The following is a 24,261-nucleotide window of genomic DNA, read 5'->3' as shown; positions in this document are numbered from 1 at the left end:
ATAGATATCACAATCTTGCAATAATCGATTGTAAAATCATGAAGTTGGAAGATATTATTAACTTTGACGGAGTTGAAACCTGCTTGGTACCTAAATTAAACAATACCGAAGTAGATATATTTGAAATCCACAAAGAGGGTATCTCTGCATTTCATCAGAAGAAAATTCAGCTTGAACAATATTTAAGTAACCAAAATAGTGAACAGGTTAAAGATTTTTTAAAAGGATTCAATGCTGATATAATTAAGCTTCATCCAGATGATTGTTTAAGAGCGATTTTTAGATTCTACAATTTCCATGTTCTCCAACCATATGACTTCGATGTCAGCTTAAATTTGGTTAAGAATTGGGTTCAATTCCAAATGACCAGCTACTTTCATTCAAATTTTGAGGTTGCAATTCCATTAATTCAATATTTCAATATTACTATCCCTTTATCAATGTTGAAACCTCGTTTATATAGGGGATTGGATCCAGGCGAATCACAAAGTTTTCTACCAAACAATTCATCTTCAATCCAAGTTCGCAAACACCAACTTAATGGCATTATTGGTTACTTTTATCCAACAAAGGAGCATCTCAACGAAAATAAAACTTCTGGAGCATTAATGGTCTCCAAACTTTTGACTACTGTGTCCACACCTGAGCCTAAGCAGTATGCGAGTGATGGATCTGAAGCTATTATTCAGAGTTTAATTCAAACCAATATTTTAGAGCCTGTTATAGCAGCTATTAAATGTAATAGAAATATTATGTTACTTAATGGGCGTATAATTTCCAAAAGGATAATGGATGGTACTAAAGTTAGAGTTCAACCCGATTTGGGATTAGAAACTTCTAAATTATATGTCCCAATTGAAGTCAAAAAATCTGGATTGCGTGACAGTTTCAACAATTTTTTTGATTCTAATAGCTCAGGAAGTGCTAAAGCTTTAGATTTTCTAGAAATTTTCTCTCAATTGATAAGAGAATTATATTTGACAAATTCGCCAATAGGAATCTTATCTGATTATGATTTTATTGTTATGGTAGATGTATCATATTATAAGATTGGAAAAGTAGAAGGGCTTGATGATGGTAAATTGATGAGATCTATCAGTTGTAACTTTACTGTGATTGAAGATACTGAATTCTTTAGCTCCATCACAACTTTATTTTCAATGCTTAATGCTGATAGAGACCCAATGCATATGAATTTAGATTTAAGTATCCCTGATTTAGACTATATCAACAAGATCTTTACAAATAAGATAGTTCAGTGGAATAAGGATATATATTCCTACTGCCAAGAAAACAGGATATCAGAAAATCATAAAGTAGAGGATAATACTTCCAACCCTCCTAGTGCAGATGCTTCCATTACCCTACTTTGTGGTAAAACAGGACTAGATCTTCGTGAAAGTAATTTAATTACCCTTCGAAAGACTAGTTTGACTCCCGTTTTGTCTTCTAAATTTATTTATATTAAAACTATTAGTGGCAGTAAATTTGGTGAAAGAAATAGTGCCGTTTTTGTTGTGGCATTAGTCGTTAATCCCCAAAAGTTGTACATACTTAAGTGTTATGATCCATTTCGGACAAGTCAGTTTTATACAAATGGTTTTGATATAAAAAAAAGTTATATTGAATCATTAAGAACATTTACTAAGGAGATTTCTGCATATTCTATTCTTGATGGTCTTGAAGTCATACCAAAACTTTATATGTGTGGATTCATAAATTCATCTCTGGATAATTTTGTCGATGATATTTCAACTAGTACAGTTCCTGAAATATCCGGTTTCTTTATGTTGTTAGAATATTTAGAAGGAAAGCCTTTATCTGAGATTGAACTTTCACAGAGACGTCTTTACAAAGATGCTTGTCTCAAATCCATAAATCAAATTCATTTGAGGAAATTAGCCCACAACGACTTACATAGTGGGAATATAATTGTAAGTGAATCAGTAAATTCCGATGGTTCAAGGAAATTCGAAGCTAAAATAATTGATTTTGGTTACAGGTATTTGGCTAAAGAAAGACTTTGTTGGAACGAATCTCGTAAAACCTTCAGTAACGGTCGACCAAGTCCTGATTTAGAGTTGGAGGAAAGGCTTCAAGAAGATCTCATTGATATTGATTATAGTTTAGGAGCTGACCAAAATTCAAAGAATTATAACAGATTCAAGTTTGTAAAATCTAAATCTTATCTTAACTGATTATTTGTCAAATTTATATAGAATTAATGTACACAATTATATGTGTTGAAAAGTAGTATGTGGAGACAAATACTAGAATCCTCATGGAATTAGGAGGTACGTTCATATCCAACGATATAGCAGGTATATTAAATTAATAAACATATATTAATTGATCATGATAAAGATTTGTCCTACTTTCTATCATCAATGTTCCTGACAATAATACTATTTGTTTCAGATTACTCTAATTCTTTACTTGTTTTTTTGATTAAGATCGTAATGCAAAAGGTTTGACTGGAACTTGAGGTTTTATCTTGACAGGCTTTGGACCCACTACGTACTTAAAGATTGTAGGATCTATATCATTAACTAAACGAGAAAATGCCATAAGGGTAATAATGATTTGATAAGGATCCTTATTTTCATATAAATCTACAGTTTGAAATATTTCATCATGTTTAAGTTTAATAATTTGACATAATGATAGGAAGAAGGAAATATTTTCCATTTGTATAAATGCAATCTTTGAATTTTTAAATTTCAGACATGGATTGGGAGTTACTGATGATGATAATAATAATCCTAATTTACATAACACTTCTCCATCTTTGAGAATATCCATTAGATCATAATTTTGCCAATCTTTACCAAATTTATTTATCAATAGTGTTGTATAATGTGGAGTAAGTATATCATCAAGATATTTCTTAATCTCATTCTGACGTTCATGATATTTAACAATTCGAGAATTATTGACATCTTGATCTAAATTCGTAGAAGCATTTTGTTCTAACTTAGTGGGTTGACCATAACGATCATAATTCATGTAATTACTCATAATGTTAATTAGTGTAATCAGTTAGTTAGTTAGTTACACTTTAATCTACTATTCCTATGTCTTTTTTGTTTGTTCAATAACTGCCAAATGCGGAAGTCAACTAATATTGCCGAACAAACAAAAGTTTACAATAAATTCCGTAGTTTACTCTATTATATTTTATATATTAATACTCACAAACTTTATAAATAATTAGCGAGACAAATTATGTAATGTACAGAACGGGATAAATTTCCCTTATTGTCTTAGAAAAGCTAGCTAAAACTAAATTTAGTTATGTAATCTCTTTTCATAAGAGTGTAAACCATGAACACCACCTTCGAATTGAGCAGAAGCAGTTCTAAATTCAAATCTAACTTCTTCATTATCAACCTTGGATCTTAATTCAGCACTAGATTTAATACCAATGTCTTGTAATGAATGTTGTAAACCATTATAAAGATATGGAACAAATTTAGTAATGGAACCTTTATCAACAACTGAACCAGAAACACCTTGAGCAACTAAAACTTTATCAGATTCAGAAAAGTATCTAGAAGTAGAAGCATTGGCATTAGTGTTGGTTTGTTGCATAGCATCAATAGATCCCATACCTCTATATGTTTTTAATCTCTTACCATCTCTGTAAAAGTAATCACCTGGAGTTTCTGAAGTACCAGCTAATAAACCACCCATCATAACAGTTGAAGCACCTAAAGCTAAAGCTTTAGTAATATGACCAATGTTACCAATACCACCATCAGCAATACATGGAACACCAAATCTGTTGGCAAATTCAGTAACATTATAAACAGCAGTACCTTGAGGTCTACCACAAGCCATAACTTCTTGAGTAATACAAATAGATCCTGAACCCATACCAATTCTTAAAGCATCGGCACCAGCTTCAATTAATAAAGCAGCTTGTTCTCTAGTAACAACATTACCAGCAATAACTTCTAATTGTGGATAAGTTTCTTTAATAAATTTAATCATATTTAATTGGAAAATAGATGAACCATTAGAAGAATCTAAAACAACAACATCTAAACCAGCTTCAACTAATTTAGCTAATCTTTCTTTATCAGCTTCAATAGTACCAATAGCAGCACCACATAATAATTGTTTAGAGTGGAAAGATTTAGAAGCATTTGGATAATTTTGATTCTTTTGTAAATCAGTTCTAGAGATTAAAGAAATTAAATTGTAATCAGCATCAACAATTGGTAATTTACCTTTTTTAGAAGTTCTTAATAATTCATTACCTTCAGTTAAAGTAATACCTTCTTTACCAACGATTAATTCAGTAGTCATAACTTCAGAAACTGGAGATTCATTTTCTTCATGAAATTGAACATCTCTTGAAGTAATGATACCAACTAATTTTCCACCAACTTTACCATTTTCTAAATAAATTTTGTTAGTATAACCACTAATAATTAATTAATTTAAAATATTAATTATTTAAAAATTATTCTTTTCACTTTAATATCAGAATTAAAATTATCCTCAACATCGTTTGATGTAATATTCGGTAGAACGAAAGTTAATAATTTGGTTTAATCATCAGAGTAAAAATAGAGGAATCAAGTGAAAAGAAATATAATTTTTGAATAAAAATAAGAATTTTGAACATACCAGTAACTGGGAAAGAAGTAAAACCTAAAGTTTCCTTCATTTTTTTAACTTGACCAACAGTAACGGATGGAGATACAACAATAGGATCACTAATGAAACCATTTTCATACTTTTTAACTTTTCTAACCATTTCAGCTTGTTCTTCAGCAGTACAATTATGATGAATTATACCAATACCACCTAAAAGAGCCATATGAATAGCCATATTTTCTTCAGTAACAGTATCCATAGGAGATGAAACAAATGGAGCATTAAGAGTAATTCTTTTAGTTAATTTAGCTTCTAAATTAACATCACTAGAAGGAAAATTAATTAAACCTGGTAAAACAAGAAAATCATTATAAGTTAAACCACCAAAATTTGCAGAATCGATCAATTGTTTAACGGATAATCCATCTTTTCTTGGATAGTCTTTTAAAAAACTAGTGGCAATAGAAGCGTCGAGAACCATGATGATTTAATAATTAATGAAGAGGTATACAGATAAAAGGGGCAAGCTTTGCCAAAAAGAAGAAAAGGAGAAATCAATAACCTAACCAAAATTTTAGTATGAGATATTGCAGTATTTATATGTATTAGTAAAAATTACAGAGTCAAAAAAATTTTTACGATGAGAGAAGAGAGACAGTGAAAAAAAAAAAAAAAAAAAAATAAAATATATAGACGGACCTTAATGTGAGTCTCATAGCTAAGAATTACTAATTATACTTAAAGTTAATCAGTAGTGTCACCCAGTTCTAACGGTCCGTAGTTTAGTTATAGTTGAATTAATATTATCCATTAATAATATGACACAACATATTACACTACACTACAGGAGATATAAAAGTTCAAGTGACAATTGAGAGAATTACGTTGCACTAACTATAATATGGGCTGTTCCTTCGGACACTCCGCGGGTGTCTCCGTAAGCTTAGTATACATTTATAAATACAAACTTTGTAAACTCTATACTTAATGTTAGTAAAATTGTATATAACAAATTGCATCAAGTGCTTATCATAAATCTAGTAATCTTCTTTCTCCTAATGGAGCATGTATTCAATCAGAGTAGCGGTTCTAATATTGCTTTCATGGAACTTCTCGAAAGAAGTGGGTCAACAATGTGCAATAAGAAATCATCACGAATATGCTACTGATTACGATTCAGTTCATCACAACTAACATACCAGTATATCAATTATTAATAAATAATCATAATGATATTATTAATTAATTATTGAATAGCATGAAAGTATTTAGTGAAAAGTTTTTCTAATGAAGGGAATGAAAAATTTAGCAGTCTGAGGTCGTGCTCGAGACAAAACAGTTTCCCCAGATACAGTATTTAGTATTTGTCCTAGTTTAGTACAACGGCTGCAAATATTTTTAAGGTATATGAATGAAATAGTTTCTATTACTTAACCAATGATGAATACCTTTCTTAACTGGAACATTCTCTAACCAGATCATGAGAGTATAAATCTACATTGTTTACAATCTACTTTTATAATTGGGACTTCTTTGAAGTATGAGAAAGAGTTACTTATGAATCAATAATTTATCAGTGTTATCATGATTATTCAGAACTATAAATCTCTACATACTAACTCATCTTAAGTGATCACTCGCTGCAATCACTTTAAGTATTTAAAGTCCATCTTCTGATCTTGTAAATCTGTTTTATAATATTTATATACTGCCTTCCTTATACATAGCAGTTTATTATACACAGAGCTAGTAACTAAGGTTTGTTTAAAATGTAAAATGTTTTATAAAAATGGGGAATAAACGAAAGGAATACGAAATGAATCGAAAATAAACAAAAATTTAAATTGGAATATGGAAATTAAATTTCATATCATACTAAAGCTCTTATTTCCTCGTCTTAATGGAGTCAGAGACAGTGACTGTGTCAGAGTTTGTGATTGAGAATTTTGAAGTCTTTGAGTTTTAACTGCATTAACATATTCTTCAATTCTTTTCCAACCTTCTTTTCTAGCCGCTTCTCGTTGTTTTTGTTCTTCTAATGATTGATGATATAATATGGTACAATGATCATATAAAATTGGACTATGATCCATAAATACTTTTAATGCTCCATAAGCAAGTGAATGAATACTTCTATTCCAATTAGATGTAGCTGAATTATGTTGTAAAACTCCATTATTATCATCATATCCATTATAATCATCACCAATACTTCCACCTCCTTGATGAGGTCCTAAATTACCTTGTTGAAGTGAAGATAATGAATCATAATATTCATCATCTGTCATTTCATTACCATTTAAATCAAGATGAGAATGTATAGCATTATGAGATCCACCATCAAGGTCACCATCTCCATTATTATTGCCATTAAGATTATTATGATTATTTATTGAATTATGCACTTGTAATAAATTATAATGAGGATGATTCATATCATTTGCACTAGGAATTCCATGACTTACTTGTAAAATTAATCCACTATCAATTAAATTACCATTGGCATCAGTGGTTGCACCAGGATTATCAGCTAATTTTTTTTGCATTATACCATTTTCTATACCTGGTTGAGTTGAATTTGTTAATTCATATAATGAAGCAAATATTATTGGTAAAACTACTTCAGCATTTTCAGTAATTAAAGTTAAAAAGTATTCATTTGACCAATAACATAATACTTTTTCACTAACTTGAAAATGAGGTGATGATATACATTTTGATAATTGAGCAAATAAAGGAATTTGAATTTTTAAAAATTCATTTGGTTCCATTACTTCAAATATATCTTCAATTTCATTAAGAAACATAACTTCTTTTGGACTATTAATTTTTGGCCAATATCTTAATAATCCCATAATAACTTCTTCAGTTAATGATCCATCTTTTTCTAAAAATTGAACTATACAATAAGCTAATTGAGGATGATATAATGATAAACTTTTTACTTTATGTAATGGCATTAAAACTCTAATTAAAAAAGTTTTATGTTCTTCTTTTAAAGGTAATGCAAATCCATTAATAATTGAGCCTAAAATTTCTAATAATTCTCCAATACCATTAAATCTTTCAGTTTCATAAACAAATTGTAAAAATACATTATTAATTGATTTTCTAATATAACTTCTTAAACTTAAAAATTTTCCATAAATTCGATGTAAAGTTGTTTTTAAACAATCACGTTCTCGAGGATCTTCACTATCAAATAATTCTAATACTCTTAAAATAAAATCATGATCAATATATTGTTTAGCAATTTGATGTTGAAAATCAGGCAGTTCTATAAATCTTAAGAAAAATTCATAAATTGCTTGCATATGAGGCCAAGCTAATTCACTAACTGGTTCATCTTCATCAGGATCATAAATATCTCCAATTGGATTAACTGGAGGAGGAATTGGACGAAATAAATTCTTTTTAAACATTCCTACTACATGTTTATACATTTCATCAGTATAAGTGAATCTATTATTAGAAATAAAAGAAATTAATTCTTGTAATGTAAGACGTTTAATTTCTTTACCTCTAATATCAAAAGTTGGATCACTAAAATCAAACATAACATTACATTGATCAATTTTTTGAATAAATAATTGAATTTGATCTTCTGGTAAAACTTCATCAAAATTTGGTAATCTAATAATTTCTTGATATTTATCAGAAGTTGTTGGTTCAAATCTTGAAGATGAATGTCTCTTTGGAGTAACTATTAAATCAATATCAATTGGTTCTTTATTTGGAGAAGTAATATTTGGATTTAATTGATAAGGATGAAATTGTGCTGCTTGTTGACTATGAAAAGCTTTACCACTTTCAAATTGAGAATTTGCAATATTATGATTAATATTATTATTAACATTCGGATTAGAATTAGAATGAGTAATAGTTATGCCAGGAGATGTTGGAGTTGGAGTAATTGGAGTTGTGGTAACTGTAGTTGTAGTAACTCCAGGAATATTTGCTCCAAGTTGATGATGAGTTTGATTAATAAAATTTGGATTCAATATAGAAGTACCAGTACTTGTAAAAGAATTCATATCATAATCAACATTTGTTAAAGGATTAGTATTACCAAAATTAGAATTTGAATTAACATTTGAAACATTAGAATTATTTATTAGATTCTTATTAATTTCATGATGAGATTGTTTTGGAGATTGATGAGGAGATGAAGAATTAATTTGTAAATTATTAAGAGGATTTACATTTGAATTTGATGTTGAAGGTGAATTAGTTGATTTTACTGAATTACTCGAATTATTTCTTGAAGGACTTGGAGAATTTGATTTCAATGAAGATGAAGATGAAGAAGTTCCTAATGATTTACCAGTTCCTTGTTGAGGTGGAGATTGAGATTTTAAACCACCTGAATTTGAAGTTGATGATGAAATTGATGATGATGGAGATGTTGCCCCACCTGGAGATAATTTATCCTTTTCTTTATCAGACTTCTTTTCAGGTTTCTTACTAGATGGTTGACTCTTATTTCTAGTTAGTCTATTTTTAAACCCTTTCATCATCTTGATTGATGGAAATTATAGAAAAATGCTAGTAAAGGACTATTAACAAGGATTGGTGACTAAACAAAACTAATTGACAAGACTTGATTAACGAGTCAATAGCCAAGTTGAGGTCACTGAGGGGAACAATTGACGAAACTGATTTAAAAATTTCAGGTTAAGTTGCTGAAGATATTATCTGCGCTATAATCTTAATTTATCGTATTTGTTATTACAATTATACACAATTGGACACACACACAACTGTTTAACTAGTAGGTACCGCCTGGATTTTTGATTTTGATTGGGCTTTTTGTTTGGGGCTTTTTGGTTATTGGTAAAAGTCGTGTCTGGGCTCACGTTCCTGGTGGACACAGCACAGACACTTTGGACATTTGGCTTTTTTTGTCTGATCCTTTTATCACGTGAAGAACTTTTCTCTATTACGTACTATGTATTACTATATGTAGAGGATGTTACTAATACATGTTATATAATGATAATGATTATAAAATAAATATATGTAATATATTATATGATATATAGTTAATATATATAATGTATATCTAATATATCTAATATAATATATATGTTATATATTAAATTTGTAAAAATAGTGTAAAGTCTTGTGACCTAAAAGATCATATTACCCCCATCGGGTTTCGGATCTGGTACTATATCAATATGTAGTTGAGTTCCGATATCTTTCCTATTTAATACATAACTTAAATAACAATTCCATCCAATACTAAATGAATTAACGGCTAATAAGCGATAATGAACTGGTAATAAATAAAAATTAAATAATTGGAAAATGGGCCATACTAACCAATTAGTAGCCAAAGTATTCCACCAATTAAGTGATAATTTATTACTTATAGTATCCAATATTGGTGTTTCCATTTCGAATAATGTCATTACCGTATAATATAGTGGAATACCTATAAATGGAGCAAACACTAACTGATCAACGGTCACTCGAAGTATAGTATCCTTAATCGATGGTTTTGGTGATGAAACATGTAGAACAGGCTCTAATTTAACTTTAGCAGTACTATTAATTCTTTTCGATGGGAATTTGATTTTATTCAATAATTTATACCATTTATCCCCAATAGGAGCAAATATAATGGAGCCATAAACAACAGCTCTCAACAATCTTGCTAAATCAAACGAAGAACTATTGTTTTCATTCGGTCCTTTAAATAACGTTTGAGCAAGTATATCTCCACTACCAAACAACATCCCCGTAGTTATCATGTTAGTGATAAGAGGTTTCTTTTGGATGAGCTTGTTATACCTTGCAAAATAACTTTTGAATGTCATCCTGATCTATCCTGATATGTGTAACTACAACTTACTGTCTGACAAGTTTCATTTACTGATTTTAAATTGTTCTGCGATAAGCTCCGAAGAGCAACAAAAAAAAATTAATATGAATGCAAAAAATCGTGGGGAAAAGGTATTAAAGTTTATTAGTCTATAAGCAAGTATATATGCCAATCAATATACACTAGAAAGAATTAATAAGAATAAAAATAATGATAACGATAATAATAATAATAATAATATAAGGAAATGAATAATGCAAAATCTAAACTGTACTCAACTAATCATACACCATAGTAACCTCTTGGAGATCATCTTCAATATCAACAATCTCTTCGAACAACTTCCCACTACCCTTACCATGACCTGCTGTATTATGAACAAAACTTAAAAATCCATTCCATCCAATCGACCAAATATTGGAAGCTACGATTCTAAAATGGACTGGAATAAAATAAAGATTAAATAACTGAAATCCTGGCCAAACTGTCCAACTGGCTTTCAAAACATTCCACCAATTCTTTTGTAATTTTTCATATGCAAGTTGGAGGGGATTTTCATGCATGGCCAAAGTTATCATGACTGTATTATAGAGTGGGATCCATATTAATGCAGGAACAAATAATTGATCAATGGTGAGTCGGAATAAAGTATCATACATATGTAAACGAGATCTAGTCTTAGTACCAGTTTCTCCCATGGCTCTTGCTCGGAAGACAGCACTAACAAATGGGTTCTTTATTCTTGGTAATGTCTTTGTATGCCAGAATACACTAATAGGTGCAAAGAAGATAGAACCATAAATCATTGCTCGTAATGTTCTAGCATAATTATAAGATGCAACTTCAATATCTTCTTTAATTCCTTTCTCGTTTATAATAGTAAGAGTCTCTTTATGAGGGAAAAGCATTTGAGCACTACAATCTCCTAATCCGAAAAAGACTCCGGTTGTTATCATATTTGTACGAAATGGATATTTCTGAAGTAATCGATTGTACTTGTGGAATAAACTAGGCATGTCTGATGTTCGAAATTTTAGTACTGAATAATTCTAGGGATAAGGATAATGTTGGATCTATGTATAATTAGAGAGGATATATTGAACAGTCGAATATGTTAATAAAACTAGCTAAGCTTTATAATCTTTATCAAAAATTTTTCACTATTTACAATTTACTAATTTTTTTTAGTCACAGGACGTGAGGACATTTATGACCGAAAAGAGAAGCTGTCAGCAGCAGTTCTTCACATTTCTCATAACGGATAAATTTAGCGAGATGGCTGAGAAAGAAAAATATTGTAAGGGTCAGAAGACCTTTAAAGGTGTGGTTGTTCAGTGATGAATACTAGAGAAGAGTTGAATCTATGTATAAACCCAACATACATAAAATTATCGATATAGATATTGGAGATGAACAATTTTTAACCTATTTGATAAGATCATCCATGTATGGAAGTCTTTCTATCGTAATTGTTCATTATAATTACGGTATCCATAGTGATAACCACCGATTATGTAATCAACAAAAGAAATACATTTGCACGTGACCATTTATTAGAAAATCGAATGTCTACATTATCGACATTGCAATCGTTATGATCACTATAAGCATGAACTTCAATTGTATATCGTCTATCAATTGATGTTGTTTTGGTTGAAATCGTCTTAATGCGTTCCTATTTGTGCTGCATATATATTTGATTTGGAACAATTCCGATCATATAATATTGGAACCAAATTTCATTAAGACTTGGTTCGTAAGATCTTAATACTAATGGTTCTTCTGAGAATATTTAGATTATGTTGAAATAGTAATATTATATAAACTATAACGATCACCTAGACGTAGTTGTAACTATGAACATAAGTCTGCTTGGATTGAAATTTCAACAAAAACTTAGCTATACTTGTTAATGACAATAATAAAATAATTGTTAAGAACTTAAGAACTTCAGAAATTAATAAAATTAATAATTTAAGCAGGTTGATAAAATATAAAAGTCTGAATGTACTATGACCAAAAGTTGGAACTATAAAAAATGAATTTTTCAATAATAATACATGGCTGGTTATATGGTTGAGAATTTCATTTACCCAATTAGGTAAGAGCCAGTTAAGGCCGAAAAAGAACAACATGCTTATCTACCCTCGGAATTGATGAGGATAGCCCATGCGTCTGCTTTACTCCCTTTACGGCTCAGCAGAATTGAATGAACGTAAAGAGTTTTTCGAGATAAGGCTGCAACAAATGGTTTAAAGAGAATAAGGATTAAGTGTTTAATGCTATAGTTTAATCACAATTTTAATATATTATTGATTATTGCTCAATACTCTCCTGATAGATAATTTTTGCTTCTACGAGCAGCACAAAAGTTTATTAATAAAATGATGAGATGGTCGGTCGAGCGAGGGGGGGCGGAGGAATCCCCCTACATAAATAGAGGACAAAGTATAAAAATACCACCAATTGCGTAAGGTGAAGTGGGGTGAGGTGAGGTTAGCGAGATGATCCGGGTCGAGAAGTAAGGTAATTACATTGTTATGTAGTAGAGAAATGGCAAGTATAAGTTAAATTGGAATGACCTAATCTCGAATAAGCGATAAAATGAAAAGATAGATAGACAGACGATGCCATTTTTTATTCATAAGGCTTTAGTTTTGAAATTTATGGTCCATATCCGACTGGTGGGCGAGGGCAAAATATTGACCGGAAGTTGTCAACACTTTTATAGAAAAAGGAGACATTTACCCCCTTTTTTCATTCTTAACTAGTGGTCCATGTGTGGTGTCTAATTTTTCTCATTATTTTATATGGTTCGGTTCTCCAAATCCGGCCACATTATTTGTGAACAAAATTCCACATACTGACCTTTCATCAAAACTGTTCCGTCCCCTTTAATTGAGTTTGAATTTCCATTGAACAATTTCCAGAATTTTAAATTTCATATAACCTTTCTTTTGCTGTTCTTTTCTTTTTAATTCATTATTCTTGATTTTATTCTGTTCAATTGGAAATTATATTATAACTAATATCTAGTATTGATATAATAATTATAAATAAGTTTGAATAGTATTCATTTTAGATTATCTTAACCCCTATTTCAATAATCAATTACAATGCACAGAACTTACTCCTTAAGATCTCAAAGAGCTCCAACTGCTTCTCAATTGCAATCTCCTCCACCTCCTCCATCATCTACTAAGTCTAGATTCTTTGGTAAGGGTTCAATTTCTCACTCTTTCCGTAAATCTGCTGCTGGTGCTTTAGGTCCTGAATTATCTAGAAAATTGGCTCAATTGATTAAGATGGAAAAGAATTTAATGAGATCTATTGAAATTACTGCTAGAGAACGTAAAGATGTTGCTAAACAATTATCTTTATGGGGTGAAGGTAATGATGATGATATTTCTGATATTACTGATAAACTTGGTGTATTAATCTATGAAGTTGGTGAATTAGAAGATCAATTTATTGATAGATATGATCAATACAGAATTACTTTAAAATCTATTAGAGATATTGAAGGGTCTGTTCAACCATCAAGAGAAAGAAAACAAAAAATTACTGATCAAATTGCTTATCTTAAATATAAGGATCCTCAATCTCCAAAAATTAATGTTTTAGAACAAGAATTGGTTAGAGCTGAAGCTGAATCATTAGTTGCTGAAGCTCAATTATCTAATATTACTAGAGAAAAATTAAAGACTGCTTTTAACTATCAATTTGATTCTATTAGAGAACATTCTGAAAAGATTGCTTTAATTGCTGGTTATGGTAAGGCTCTCTTAGAATTATTAGATGAATCTCCAGTTACTCCAGGTGAAACTAGACCAGCTTATGATGGTTATGAAGCTTCTAAACAAATCATTGTTGATGCTGAAAATGCCTTAGGTTCTTGGACTTTTGATTCTGCTGCCGTTAGACCAACTCTTTCAATTGCTGCTCATGAAGATTATGATGCTGATGATTTAGCTGATGAAGCTCAACACTTGGAAGTTACTGAAAAGCAATGGGCTGAAGAAGGTAAAGTTGAAGCTTAATTTAGTTGACTGGTCAGCATAACTTTCATTAACAAAATTATTTACTGCTATTAATAATAATAATATTAATATTAATTTAAAAAAAGTTTGTTCAATAATCATAATAAATGTCCTAAAATGCAAAAATGTCTTATTAATGTCTCGTATTAGTATTAGTATTAATATTAATATTAATATTAATATTTAGTTAAATCATTATTATTGTTATTATTATTATTATTATTATTACCATATATTGTTGCTATATCTGTATCTGTATTTGTATATCAATCTTATTACTGGTTTTGTTTGTCTTTACTATCTACATTGTTTTATTCTAATTTTAATTCTTGTATTATTGAATCAGTCAATTTATGCTATACTATACATTCTACTATTTTATATTATATTGTATTAAATTTAATTAAATTAAATTAAATTATTCTATTCTATTCTGTTGCCTCTATTAATTTTAATTCTAATTCTAATTCAGATGTTGCAGTAAATGCTAATGGAATAGAAGGTCGTGCAATATGTCATAAATTTCATTTCATTTCTCATCTCCATTCCGTTTCACACTGGCTGACTCAGTTGATGCCAAATTGCTGTTTCACAAAGACGCGCTTTTTTTTAATCCATCCTCTAGACAACATGCAGGACCCATGTTTATGGCTGATTCGACCACATACACACGACCCGTATGACCCACTACCACAGAATCATAACAAGACTTGAAATGTATTAACTAAATTACTGTAATCTTACTAAAGCAGGGTGTATCAGCTTAAAACTAATAGGCAGAAACTACAAACTATTCCCAATACTATTAAACGTATTGTCCTTAAGTTTTGAAGTAGTATAGTAGTACAGTAAACCTGTTAGTATCAATTACCAATTAGTTACTTAGTACACTCCCCCCTCCCTCCCCACCATGTCAAACGATTTCTTGACATCTTCACCTTCACGAGAGGTTATAGATCCTTTGATATATACTTCATTACCTGGTACAGAACCTCCTCGTAAAGGCAAGTCTTCGAATAATCATGAAAAACGCAAGAATAACAAGTCATCTAAGAAAAAGTCACAACCCCAAACTTCAGTACCTCCCTCAGCTTCCAAGTATAATAACAATAATAACAATAATAATAATAATAATAATAATAATATTAATATGTCAACAGGCTGGACTCCACTAATATCTAAGACTTATTTCAATGATCAAATTCTTTCATTCAATTCCACTCCCAATCGATACTTGTTGACCAACCTATCTAATTCAAATAGCATTAATAATAATAATAATAACACGACCAATAATAACAATAACAATATAAATCAGGATTACTTAGATTTCACTCAAGGTCTAAACTTAACACCATTCCTTAATCATAATAATCTTAATATCCTTCAACAAACCACCTCTTCAGCATCAGGCATGAATAATCATCAATTATTATTAAATAATATTACTCCATTCAATGAAAAGACTTTGCATTTAACAGATTTCTTTATGGATTCTCCAATTCGACAAACCCCTTTAAAAGATTTGGCTACTATAACTCCTTCAAGATTTAAATTAAATTTTAGTGATAAAAAGCCATCAACATCTCAAAGAATGGATCCAAAGAGTGCTCAAAAGAGATCAATAACTCAACTTGATACACCACCTCGTCAACCTCATAAATTATCAATATCAACTAAAGCTAGTGATACTAATAAAGAAAATATTGATCCAGATGATGATAATGATAATAATAAAAATAATAATAATAAAACAAATACAACTGATGAAGAAGATGTTGAAAATGATGAAGATTATGATGAAGACCAAGATGAATTACTTCAAAAGACAAAATACTTTCTTCAAACTCCTTCGAAAAAGGTCTTGTCTAATATAAGTAATCAACAATCTCAATTTCCTAGAACAACACCAATTAAGTTATCAGTTAGTGATCTTGAAATGATAAATAGATTTCAAACTCCTGCTAAACAAGTCCCTGAATCTCCTTCATCACCATCAACAGTAATTATGTCTAGTGCAATTAAGAAACCAGAGACAAAAGTCATAAAAGGTACTAATATAACTAATACTATTACTAATATTAATGATGAAGATAATAATAATGATGATCGTAATGATGTTGATGATGGAAATGAAACCACTGAAGAAGATGAATTTAATGATAAAAATAATGATAATGAAAACCAAATACCAGCACCACCAAGTCCAACCCCAATTAAAGATCTTTCTTTACCTGTTGCTGCTGCTCCACCTGTAATGGGAGTATTTTCAGAAAAGAAAACTAAACCAATTCCAACCAATAAAGCAGCATTAACTGGTAAGGGTAGATTTGATTCTGATGATAATATAAGATCAAAACAAAATATAATTGGGAATGGAGATAGCTCAACTAATGGTGCTAGAGCTTCTAAAGGGAAAATGCAAGCTGGAATGAATAAATTTCAAATCATATTTACAGACGTTCATACATTGATGAATAATAGAAAGAAGAAAAGTAATACAAAGGATCAACTGACTTCTAATTCATCAAATAAAAATCAATCTTCAGATAAATCAAGATCTTCTGGTCCATCTTTACATCGTAAACATGAGACTAATCAGGATGCTCATCATCTTTTACCTGATTTCACCTCTCAACCACATTTCCAACTGCAACAGCTGCAACAGCCGCAACAACTGCATCTTCTAAATGTTCATCAACCTCTGCTGTCGGATCATAATATCAGTATGAATTCTAGTAAGGAAATTTCCATCATATCGGGAGGTGCCAATACGAGTCATTTGAATTTAACTTCAGGTACGGAATCTTCTATAGAATTAGGAGGGATTTCAACGACTCCTAATGGTAAATTCTTCTTGGATAAGGTGTTTGAAAAGAATTCACCACAAACTCAGAACTTGTTAAATAGTACATACTATATGCTTCAGCAACATCAACAGCAGCAACAGCAGCAACAGCAGCAACAACAGCAGCAACATCTTCATCATCAGCATCAACAATCTCAACCATCAATGCCACCTCCACCATCATCTAAACAACAATTCCAACCTCAATTGATTCAGCATACACCACAATATCAACCTCAACAAAATCATATGATGATGATGAGTACTCCTCAACATCAAAATGTTGTAAATTATCCAGGAAATACTCCTCAATTTTATGGACAAGACAATATGTCACCAGATGATGAAGCTAATGGTACGTTTATGAGTCAACCAGGTGGATCATATTATGGACAATCAATGATTATGCCTACTATGATGAATATGAAAGAAAATAGTAAGCATTGATATTAATACTTTTCACTTTTCACTAGAACGTTTATTATGGACTCTATACTTTTAACTAACTATATAATCATTAATGTATTAATTAATTAATTTACTTTACTCTTTACACTATTTACATTTATACATTAGGAGGTAATAATAAAGCTCCTATAACATTTGGTCTTTCAGTAGCTAATAAATCAAATATATTAGCAGCATTACTTGAATCTCCAACTTCTAATTGAATCCCTAATCGTGATAAAAATTTCTTATTTGATTCACTTAACATTCGAGATTTGCTCCCTAATCCTACCACTAAAATTTCTGGTTTAGGGTGAACTTTCGCGAACACATTTAAAATTTCTTCACTAAAATTTATTATGAATCCATTAATTAATTGATAACCATTATTACTTAAATTTATTTCAAAAGTTTCACTTTGAATTAATAATGTTCCAATAATATTCCCCAATTTATCAGGAGATGTAATTAATAAATTATTGGCAAGATGAAATCCATTTTCTTTAACACTCTCTATATAATTGATAGGTTTATCTGAAAACATTAATATATCATTCTTTTTAAATAAATCGGCTGGATTGGCTGTACTCTCTCCCTTTCCTGATGGAGGTTCTAATTTGATTTGATTTATGGATTTTGATCCTCCAAAGAGATTTTGTATGGTATGTGTAGTGGAGAATACTCTAACACTTTTAATTAGTGGTTTTCCCCGTGCACGTGCTAGATGTCTCAACATATTATGTTATTATAATTGTATGATGTATAGTTAGTGATAGCAACTTTGGTGATACTTTGCTTTTTCTTTTATACTTGTGAGGTGCGCACACAAATACATAAACATATACATATACAAATACAAATACATATACATATATATATATATACATACATATATATATTGTACTATGTATGTATCTATCTATATATATATACTATTTAATTATAAACTAAGTTTAATTCGTTCTCTATTTAACTTATCTTGTATAGCCTGCCTGCATTTATCATAAATGTCTAATCTTAATTCCATAGTGGTTTTATTACTAGTATATTCATCAGAAACCGTAGATACTGTGCCTGCACTTATATCCGATTTCATCGATGAATTTTCAAGAAATGGATTATGAGAATTTATATGAGGTGTTACTTCATCAGAAGCACGGATTCTAGAAATCGATGGTTTCGTTCTTAATTGTTTTTGAGGCAGTTTTGTAGGTGATGATTGTCTTAATTCTGCAATAGATGGTCGTTTACTTAATGACTTAGTAGGAGAAGTATTTAAAGAAATATTCACAAGAGGTTTAGCTGTTGTGATTGGTTTTCTTAATGTACGTGTTGGACTCGATATTGGACTAGAATTTGTGGTAATGGTGGTAGTTGTATTTGTTGGTTGTGGTTTGGCTATAGGAAATTGTTTCAAGTATTCATCATAAATACGATTCAATTGTATGTTAAATGATATAGAATGAATATAATTCTCTATAATAGATGCCTTTTCATCTTCAGTAATATTTATTGATTTAATTTTATTTATAAATCTATCATCATCTATTACTTTATGAATAGCATCAATTGCATATTGATATCGTTTATTAAAATCAAGAAATGAATTAAAATGTTCATAATAAATATCTGACATTGATAAGGTATTAGCAATAAATTCAATAGAAATATCATTAATAGGTAATAATATAAATCTAAATCCTTTAACTTTTTTATCTGATCCATCTCTAAATGAAGGATAATCATCATCTTCAATATTATTAGTAGATATTCCATTATAATTAATTCCACTTTTAACTGGAGAACTTGGACGAGATAAATTAGGGCTTGGTAAATCTGAAACAATACAATAACTTCGAAATTTATTCTTAATATAATCTACCATAACTCTATATTCATCATTTAAAAGTATTAATTTAAAATGTTCTATATTATACATTTGATCTAATTTTTGATAATATGCTTCATTTTCTTCTTCAAATTCTTCACTAATATTATGATTATCTTCATGCATTTCATCTACAGTTTGTAAATTAATTTCATCATTATATCGTAAAGTATTCTCTTTAGATAAGAATGTATTAAGTTTATGAATCTTTAATCTTTTAAAGATATATAGTAATGATTTGATTTGAAGATCTATAGAATCATGACCTTCGCCCTGTTTGTACTGTGGGATGGATGCAGCAGAGTTCAATGATGAACTAAATAGTTTAAAGAAGCTCATACTACTTTTAAAGACTGTACTATAGTATAATTCATCATTAATATTTAAAAATGTAAACAAATATGATTCGGGGCGTGTGCCACACAATTCCATTCACTACTACTATTTACTGAATTAGGTATAATTATGAAGTATAGTTATAGTAAGATTACTTGGTTAGTGTTTAGTACTAACAAGAGATATGTTAAAAAAGCCTGGAATTGATTTAAGCTAGTTTGAATTAGTTTATTTTATACTTTATATAGTTTAAGCTACGGTGATGGGTATGTATATGGTAGCGCAGACCCTCCACTAGGGGCACCTCAAAAGGGGAAAGTATCGAGAATTGATACTGAACCAGCACTAAGTCAAACAGTTCGTAACTCAATTGACTTACAACTAATATGTCAACGCAATCAGGAATTACTGCCTCGGCAGAGTTATTGGAAGCCTTCAAATCATTACAGTCTTCTGCTAATCCAACCCCTTTAGTAGTAAAGATTTCAAGTGATAATACTCAATTAATCCCTGATTCAAATTATTCATTATCAACATCTACAACTTTGGCAGAACGTTTCCAAAGTTTAAATGATCATATTAGTAAAGAATTTCCTCAACCAAGTTATATTGTAGTACCTAATATCGATACTAATTTTATATTTATAAGTTTTATCCCTGATACTGCCCCAATTAGACAAAAGATGCTTTATGCTTCAACTAAGAATACATTAATTAATGCACTTGGATCAAATAATTTCGGTAAAACAAATACATTTTCATGGACTGAATTAGAAGAATTAAGTTATGAACATTATCAAAGTTCAATTGCTTCTCAATTTACTAGTAAAGAATCTTTATTAAGTGAAGATGAAAAAATCTTAAATCAAATAAATTCTTTACAAGATTTATCATTAAATATTCAAGCTAAACCATTAGCTTCAATAAATCATCATAATAATGATGGAACAAATAAGGATAAATTATTATATAATTTTGATGATAAATTAAATTCTGAGTTTAATAATTTATCTTCAAATACTAATAATTCTAAATTAATAACATTTAATATTGATTCAAAAACTGAACAAATTAAATTAACTTCATCATTTGAAAATATTTCTATTGATTCGTTAATTTCAACTCTTGAATCTCAAACTTCTACTGATTTAATTCAACCTCAATTTAGTATCTACAATTATTATCATAATAAATTTGCCTTTATATATTCTTGTCCTTCTGGTTCAAAAGTTAAAGATAGAATGGTATATGCATCATCTAAATTGGGTTTAATTAATTATTTAAATCAAATATTATCTAAAGATAATTTATCAATTAATAAATCATTAGAAGTAGGAGATTTAAAAGAGTTGGAATTGAGTGAATTGGAAATAGAAAGTGAAATCTCAACTCCAAGTTCAATAAATTCAGGATCATCAAACTTTAGTAATCCAAATTCAAATCGATTAAAATTTACAAAACCAAAGGGACCTCGTAGAAGATGATCATTATCTAATTATCTATTTACTTCTATGTATATGAAAATGAAAATGAAAATAAAAATAAAAATAAAAATATTTTACCCCTATAACTTTGATATTTCATGTTGTACGAATTTATCAATAAGACTCATTAACTTATTAGGATCTGAACTATTGAAATATGATTCTATAATATTAGAATTAATTTCTTCAAGTTCAGTATCTGATCCATAATCACTTATAATTATTCTTCTTGATTCATTAATTATATGACTATAAATTTTTCTCGAGATTGTTTTATTAATTGTAATATAATGATTCTCATTTTTAATTTTTGAATTCTCTTGTAAAGGATTATATAAGGGACGTAAATTATTTCGAATATACTTTTGAATTACAAGCTTTTGATCTAAAGTTAATTCGAATTTTGGTTTAGATATAATGGGTTGTCGTGATAATACTTTATAATCACTTTCATATTGAGTATCACTATCATTAATTTCCATAGGGCTATTAGACATTGGAGATATTGAACTTGGAGATTCTGATATAGGAATTATAGGAGAATTTTGTAGTTGATTATTGGGTGGAGGTGATGAATATACATAAGCAGGTTTAGGGAATCTCGATGATGAAGCTTGCTTTATAGTTGAAGATGTAGTTTTTAATTGACTTAATAAATTAGATATACGACTAGGATGTTGAGGTTGATGTATTATTGAAGAATTATTAGTTAATTCATTATTATTAGTAGTAGTAGTAGTAGTATCCATCTCAACTTTCCTCTTTCTTCTCTTTCTTTTCTTATCAGTTGAATCATTCGATTGATCATCCTTATCAGGAGTGATTTCTTGACCATTATCATCATCATTATTACGAACTTGTTCAAATAAATCCCAAGATTGTTGTTCTTCTTTAGTTAAATTTTGTTTAGCTCGTAATTCTTTTCTTAAAAGTACTCCTCCATTTATTATAGGAGGATTATAATAGTAATTGTCTTGTGAATTCAGTGAAGAATTTGTATTATCATTAATATCATTATTATACTCATCATCAAACATTACTCCTTCAAAATTAGTGTCATTATCTCGTATAATATCATTAAAATCATCATCAATTTCACTCATACTATCATTATAATCATAAATATCATCAATAATAGTACAATTATTATTGCTGGTACTATTAATATTATTATTACTTCGTCTTGGTTTTCGAGTTATCCTTTTAGTAGTAACACTTTTATTACCACTACGCTTTAGAAGTCTAGTAGTTCTTCTATAATAAGGAACAAGAGATTCTTGATCACTATCACAGATAGGACAACACCATTGGAAATAGTCATCTTCTGTCTCAACTACTTGATTGGTTCGACTAAGTATATCACCAATTTGAGTAATTGTACCATCAATATTACTACCATTACTTCTACTACTACTACTACCACCACCAGTTATACTATGAGAATGATTAAGTCTAGATTGGTTCAAACAGGAATAATGAAAATTAGAATTACAACTGGTACAATTAATTAGACCCGATCTAAAATTATAATTGGATGATGAACAAATTATACATACTCCATTCATTATAGGTTCTGGAGTTGATCTCATAGTAGATGAAGATGTTAGAGATCTTATTCTAGGGGCCATAGTTGATGATACTGAAGTTATTCCTGATATGGAAGAATCGGGGAAATTATTAGAATTTATAATGAATTCAGCAGGTATATTATTAATAGCATCATTAATTAATAACTTATCCTTAACATTAAATGATTGAATTAATCTTAATGATGTATGAATCTTATTATAAATATTAATTTTATAAAATCGTTTCCGACATTTAGGACAACTATTGGAATTAGATGACCATTTTAAAATACATTTATCATGATAATTTTGATTCAGAATCTTACAATCACAAGAATCTATAATACCAATTCTATCATGGTGATTAATAGTTTCTAAGCAAATTGCACATTCTTCATCTAATGTATGGGTAATTTTATGATGATGATTTAAAGTTACGGTGGAATCACCACTCGGGTCATGCACATTATTGTCACTAACAGATGACATGTTACAACTGTTAGTGGATATGTTACTTATTAATTTAGTTACAGTATACTATTATCTCTACCACTAAATCGAGACTAACTAACTTCGCAGCCCAGGGGAAAAAATTCCGGCTCGGGGAAGATGAGCATAGTTAACAATAGTTAACAATAGTTAACCGGTACAAGTTAATACTTAGTTAAAAGGTACTAGTTAGAATCTACAAGTATATTATATATAGTATCACAATGTCACGACATCAGTATGATTTAATCCAATGTATGAAACAACCAGGTCCAAAAGTTGGTCAAGTATGTAGTCAATGTGAAGGTAAATGTCCAATGTGTGATTCATTAGTAAAACCTACAAGTAAAGTATATATATGTGGAGAATGTTCTAATCAAAATAATAATCAAGCTAAATGTATACTATGTAATAATAATTTAGGAGGTGAATTTAGTGAAGGGGTTGATGCTTATTATTGTCTAGAATGTGTTAGACTAGAGAAACATCGCGAAGGTTGTCCTAGAATTATAAATATAGGTAGTCTAAGAAGTGATTATATCTCCAATAAGAAGAATGGTAATACTAATACAAATAGATTACTAACTTAAATGACATGTAATAACATAAACAAAATGAAACCTATATACCAATAAATATGTATATACGTATATACATATATATATATATATATAACTATATATATTGATAGAATAAAATAATTTAATAAAGTATCCCTGTACCCATGAT

The 24,261-nt window shown here is 29.5% G+C and overlaps 13 protein-coding genes across 13 annotated transcripts; 5 read left to right on the top strand and 8 right to left on the bottom strand. All coding sequences in view use genetic code 12, as the record gives it.

The window, feature by feature from the left end:
* Positions 1-38: 38 nt before the first annotated feature.
* RJT21DRAFT_2477 (uncharacterized protein) lies at positions 39-2,198 on the top strand (the record flags this gene model as incomplete). The annotated part of the gene is made up of 1 exon (XM_064883866.1): positions 39-2,198. One exon carries the CDS (start codon positions 39-41, stop codon positions 2,196-2,198), a length of 2,160 nt encoding a protein of 719 aa, XP_064739868.1.
* A 125-nt stretch (positions 2,199-2,323) lies between these two features.
* SCP1 (Scp1p) lies at positions 2,324-3,140 on the bottom strand. The gene has a single exon (XM_064883875.1). The coding sequence runs from the start codon at positions 3,016-3,018 to the stop codon at positions 2,449-2,451; it is 570 nt and encodes a 189-aa protein (XP_064739867.1). The 5' UTR covers positions 3,019-3,140; the 3' UTR covers positions 2,324-2,448.
* Positions 3,113-5,262, bottom strand: IMH3 (IMP dehydrogenase). Its single transcript, XM_064881332.1, has 2 exons — positions 4,636-5,262; positions 3,113-4,403 (listed from the first exon to the last, which is right to left on the bottom strand). Exons 1-2 carry the CDS (start codon positions 5,084-5,086, stop codon positions 3,289-3,291), a joined length of 1,566 nt encoding a protein of 521 aa, XP_064739866.1. The 5' UTR covers positions 5,087-5,262; the 3' UTR covers positions 3,113-3,288.
* A 1,208-nt stretch (positions 5,263-6,470) lies between these two features.
* On the bottom strand, positions 6,471-9,527 carry RTS1 (protein phosphatase 2A regulatory subunit; the record flags this gene model as incomplete). The annotated part of the gene is made up of 3 exons (XM_064879781.1): positions 8,966-9,527; positions 8,618-8,917; positions 6,471-8,563 (listed from the first exon to the last, which is right to left on the bottom strand). Exons 1-3 carry the CDS (start codon positions 9,120-9,122, stop codon positions 6,471-6,473), a joined length of 2,550 nt encoding a protein of 849 aa, XP_064739865.1. The 5' UTR covers positions 9,123-9,527.
* A 1-nt stretch (position 9,528) lies between these two features.
* Positions 9,529-10,733, bottom strand: RJT21DRAFT_119259 (ethanol metabolism protein). The gene has a single exon (XM_064881331.1). The coding sequence runs from the start codon at positions 10,425-10,427 to the stop codon at positions 9,735-9,737; it is 693 nt and encodes a 230-aa protein (XP_064739864.1). The 5' UTR covers positions 10,428-10,733; the 3' UTR covers positions 9,529-9,734.
* RJT21DRAFT_119258 (uncharacterized protein) lies at positions 10,589-11,558 on the bottom strand. The gene has a single exon (XM_064881330.1). It carries the CDS (start codon positions 11,446-11,448, stop codon positions 10,711-10,713), a length of 738 nt encoding a protein of 245 aa, XP_064739863.1. The 5' UTR covers positions 11,449-11,558; the 3' UTR covers positions 10,589-10,710.
* A 1,989-nt stretch (positions 11,559-13,547) lies between these two features.
* Positions 13,548-14,653, top strand: LSP1 (lipid-binding protein; the record flags this gene model as incomplete). The annotated part of the gene is made up of 1 exon (XM_064881329.1): positions 13,548-14,653. A coding segment is annotated over one exon (925 nt), but the record flags the coding sequence as incomplete, so codon positions are not given.
* Positions 14,654-15,131: 478 nt separating this feature from the next.
* On the top strand, positions 15,132-17,862 carry RJT21DRAFT_138886 (uncharacterized protein). Its single transcript, XM_064883328.1, has one exon. The coding sequence runs from the start codon at positions 15,383-15,385 to the stop codon at positions 17,765-17,767; it is 2,385 nt and encodes a 794-aa protein (XP_064739861.1). The 5' UTR covers positions 15,132-15,382; the 3' UTR covers positions 17,768-17,862.
* On the bottom strand, positions 17,863-18,648 carry RJT21DRAFT_119254 (uncharacterized protein). The gene has a single exon (XM_064881328.1). It carries the CDS (start codon positions 18,501-18,503, stop codon positions 17,886-17,888), a length of 618 nt encoding a protein of 205 aa, XP_064739860.1. The 5' UTR covers positions 18,504-18,648; the 3' UTR covers positions 17,863-17,885.
* On the bottom strand, positions 18,630-20,007 carry RJT21DRAFT_119253 (uncharacterized protein). Its single transcript, XM_064881327.1, has one exon. It carries the CDS (start codon positions 19,992-19,994, stop codon positions 18,708-18,710), a length of 1,287 nt encoding a protein of 428 aa, XP_064739859.1. The 5' UTR covers positions 19,995-20,007; the 3' UTR covers positions 18,630-18,707.
* Positions 20,008-20,226: 219 nt separating this feature from the next.
* Positions 20,227-21,553, top strand: RJT21DRAFT_119252 (uncharacterized protein). Its single transcript, XM_064881326.1, has one exon. The coding sequence runs from the start codon at positions 20,378-20,380 to the stop codon at positions 21,473-21,475; it is 1,098 nt and encodes a 365-aa protein (XP_064739858.1). The 5' UTR covers positions 20,227-20,377; the 3' UTR covers positions 21,476-21,553.
* On the bottom strand, positions 21,516-23,644 carry RJT21DRAFT_24826 (ubiquitin-protein ligase). The gene has a single exon (XM_064883872.1). It carries the CDS (start codon positions 23,530-23,532, stop codon positions 21,556-21,558), a length of 1,977 nt encoding a protein of 658 aa, XP_064739857.1. The 5' UTR covers positions 23,533-23,644; the 3' UTR covers positions 21,516-21,555.
* On the top strand, positions 23,645-24,229 carry RJT21DRAFT_24842 (U2 snRNP complex subunit). The gene has a single exon (XM_064883873.1). The coding sequence runs from the start codon at positions 23,757-23,759 to the stop codon at positions 24,120-24,122; it is 366 nt and encodes a 121-aa protein (XP_064739856.1). The 5' UTR covers positions 23,645-23,756; the 3' UTR covers positions 24,123-24,229.
* The last annotated feature ends 32 nt before the right edge of the window (positions 24,230-24,261 follow it).

The sequence above is a fragment of the Scheffersomyces amazonensis genome (genome assembly GCF_036850825.1).
Source record: "Scheffersomyces amazonensis strain UFMG-HMD-26.3 chromosome Unknown RJT21scaffold_2, whole genome shotgun sequence".
In the NCBI taxonomy this organism is placed as follows: domain Eukaryota; kingdom Fungi; phylum Ascomycota; class Pichiomycetes; order Serinales; family Debaryomycetaceae; genus Scheffersomyces; species Scheffersomyces amazonensis.
The sequence above is the reverse complement of the archived record's forward strand: the minus strand, read 5'-3'. Positions and strand labels throughout refer to the sequence as shown.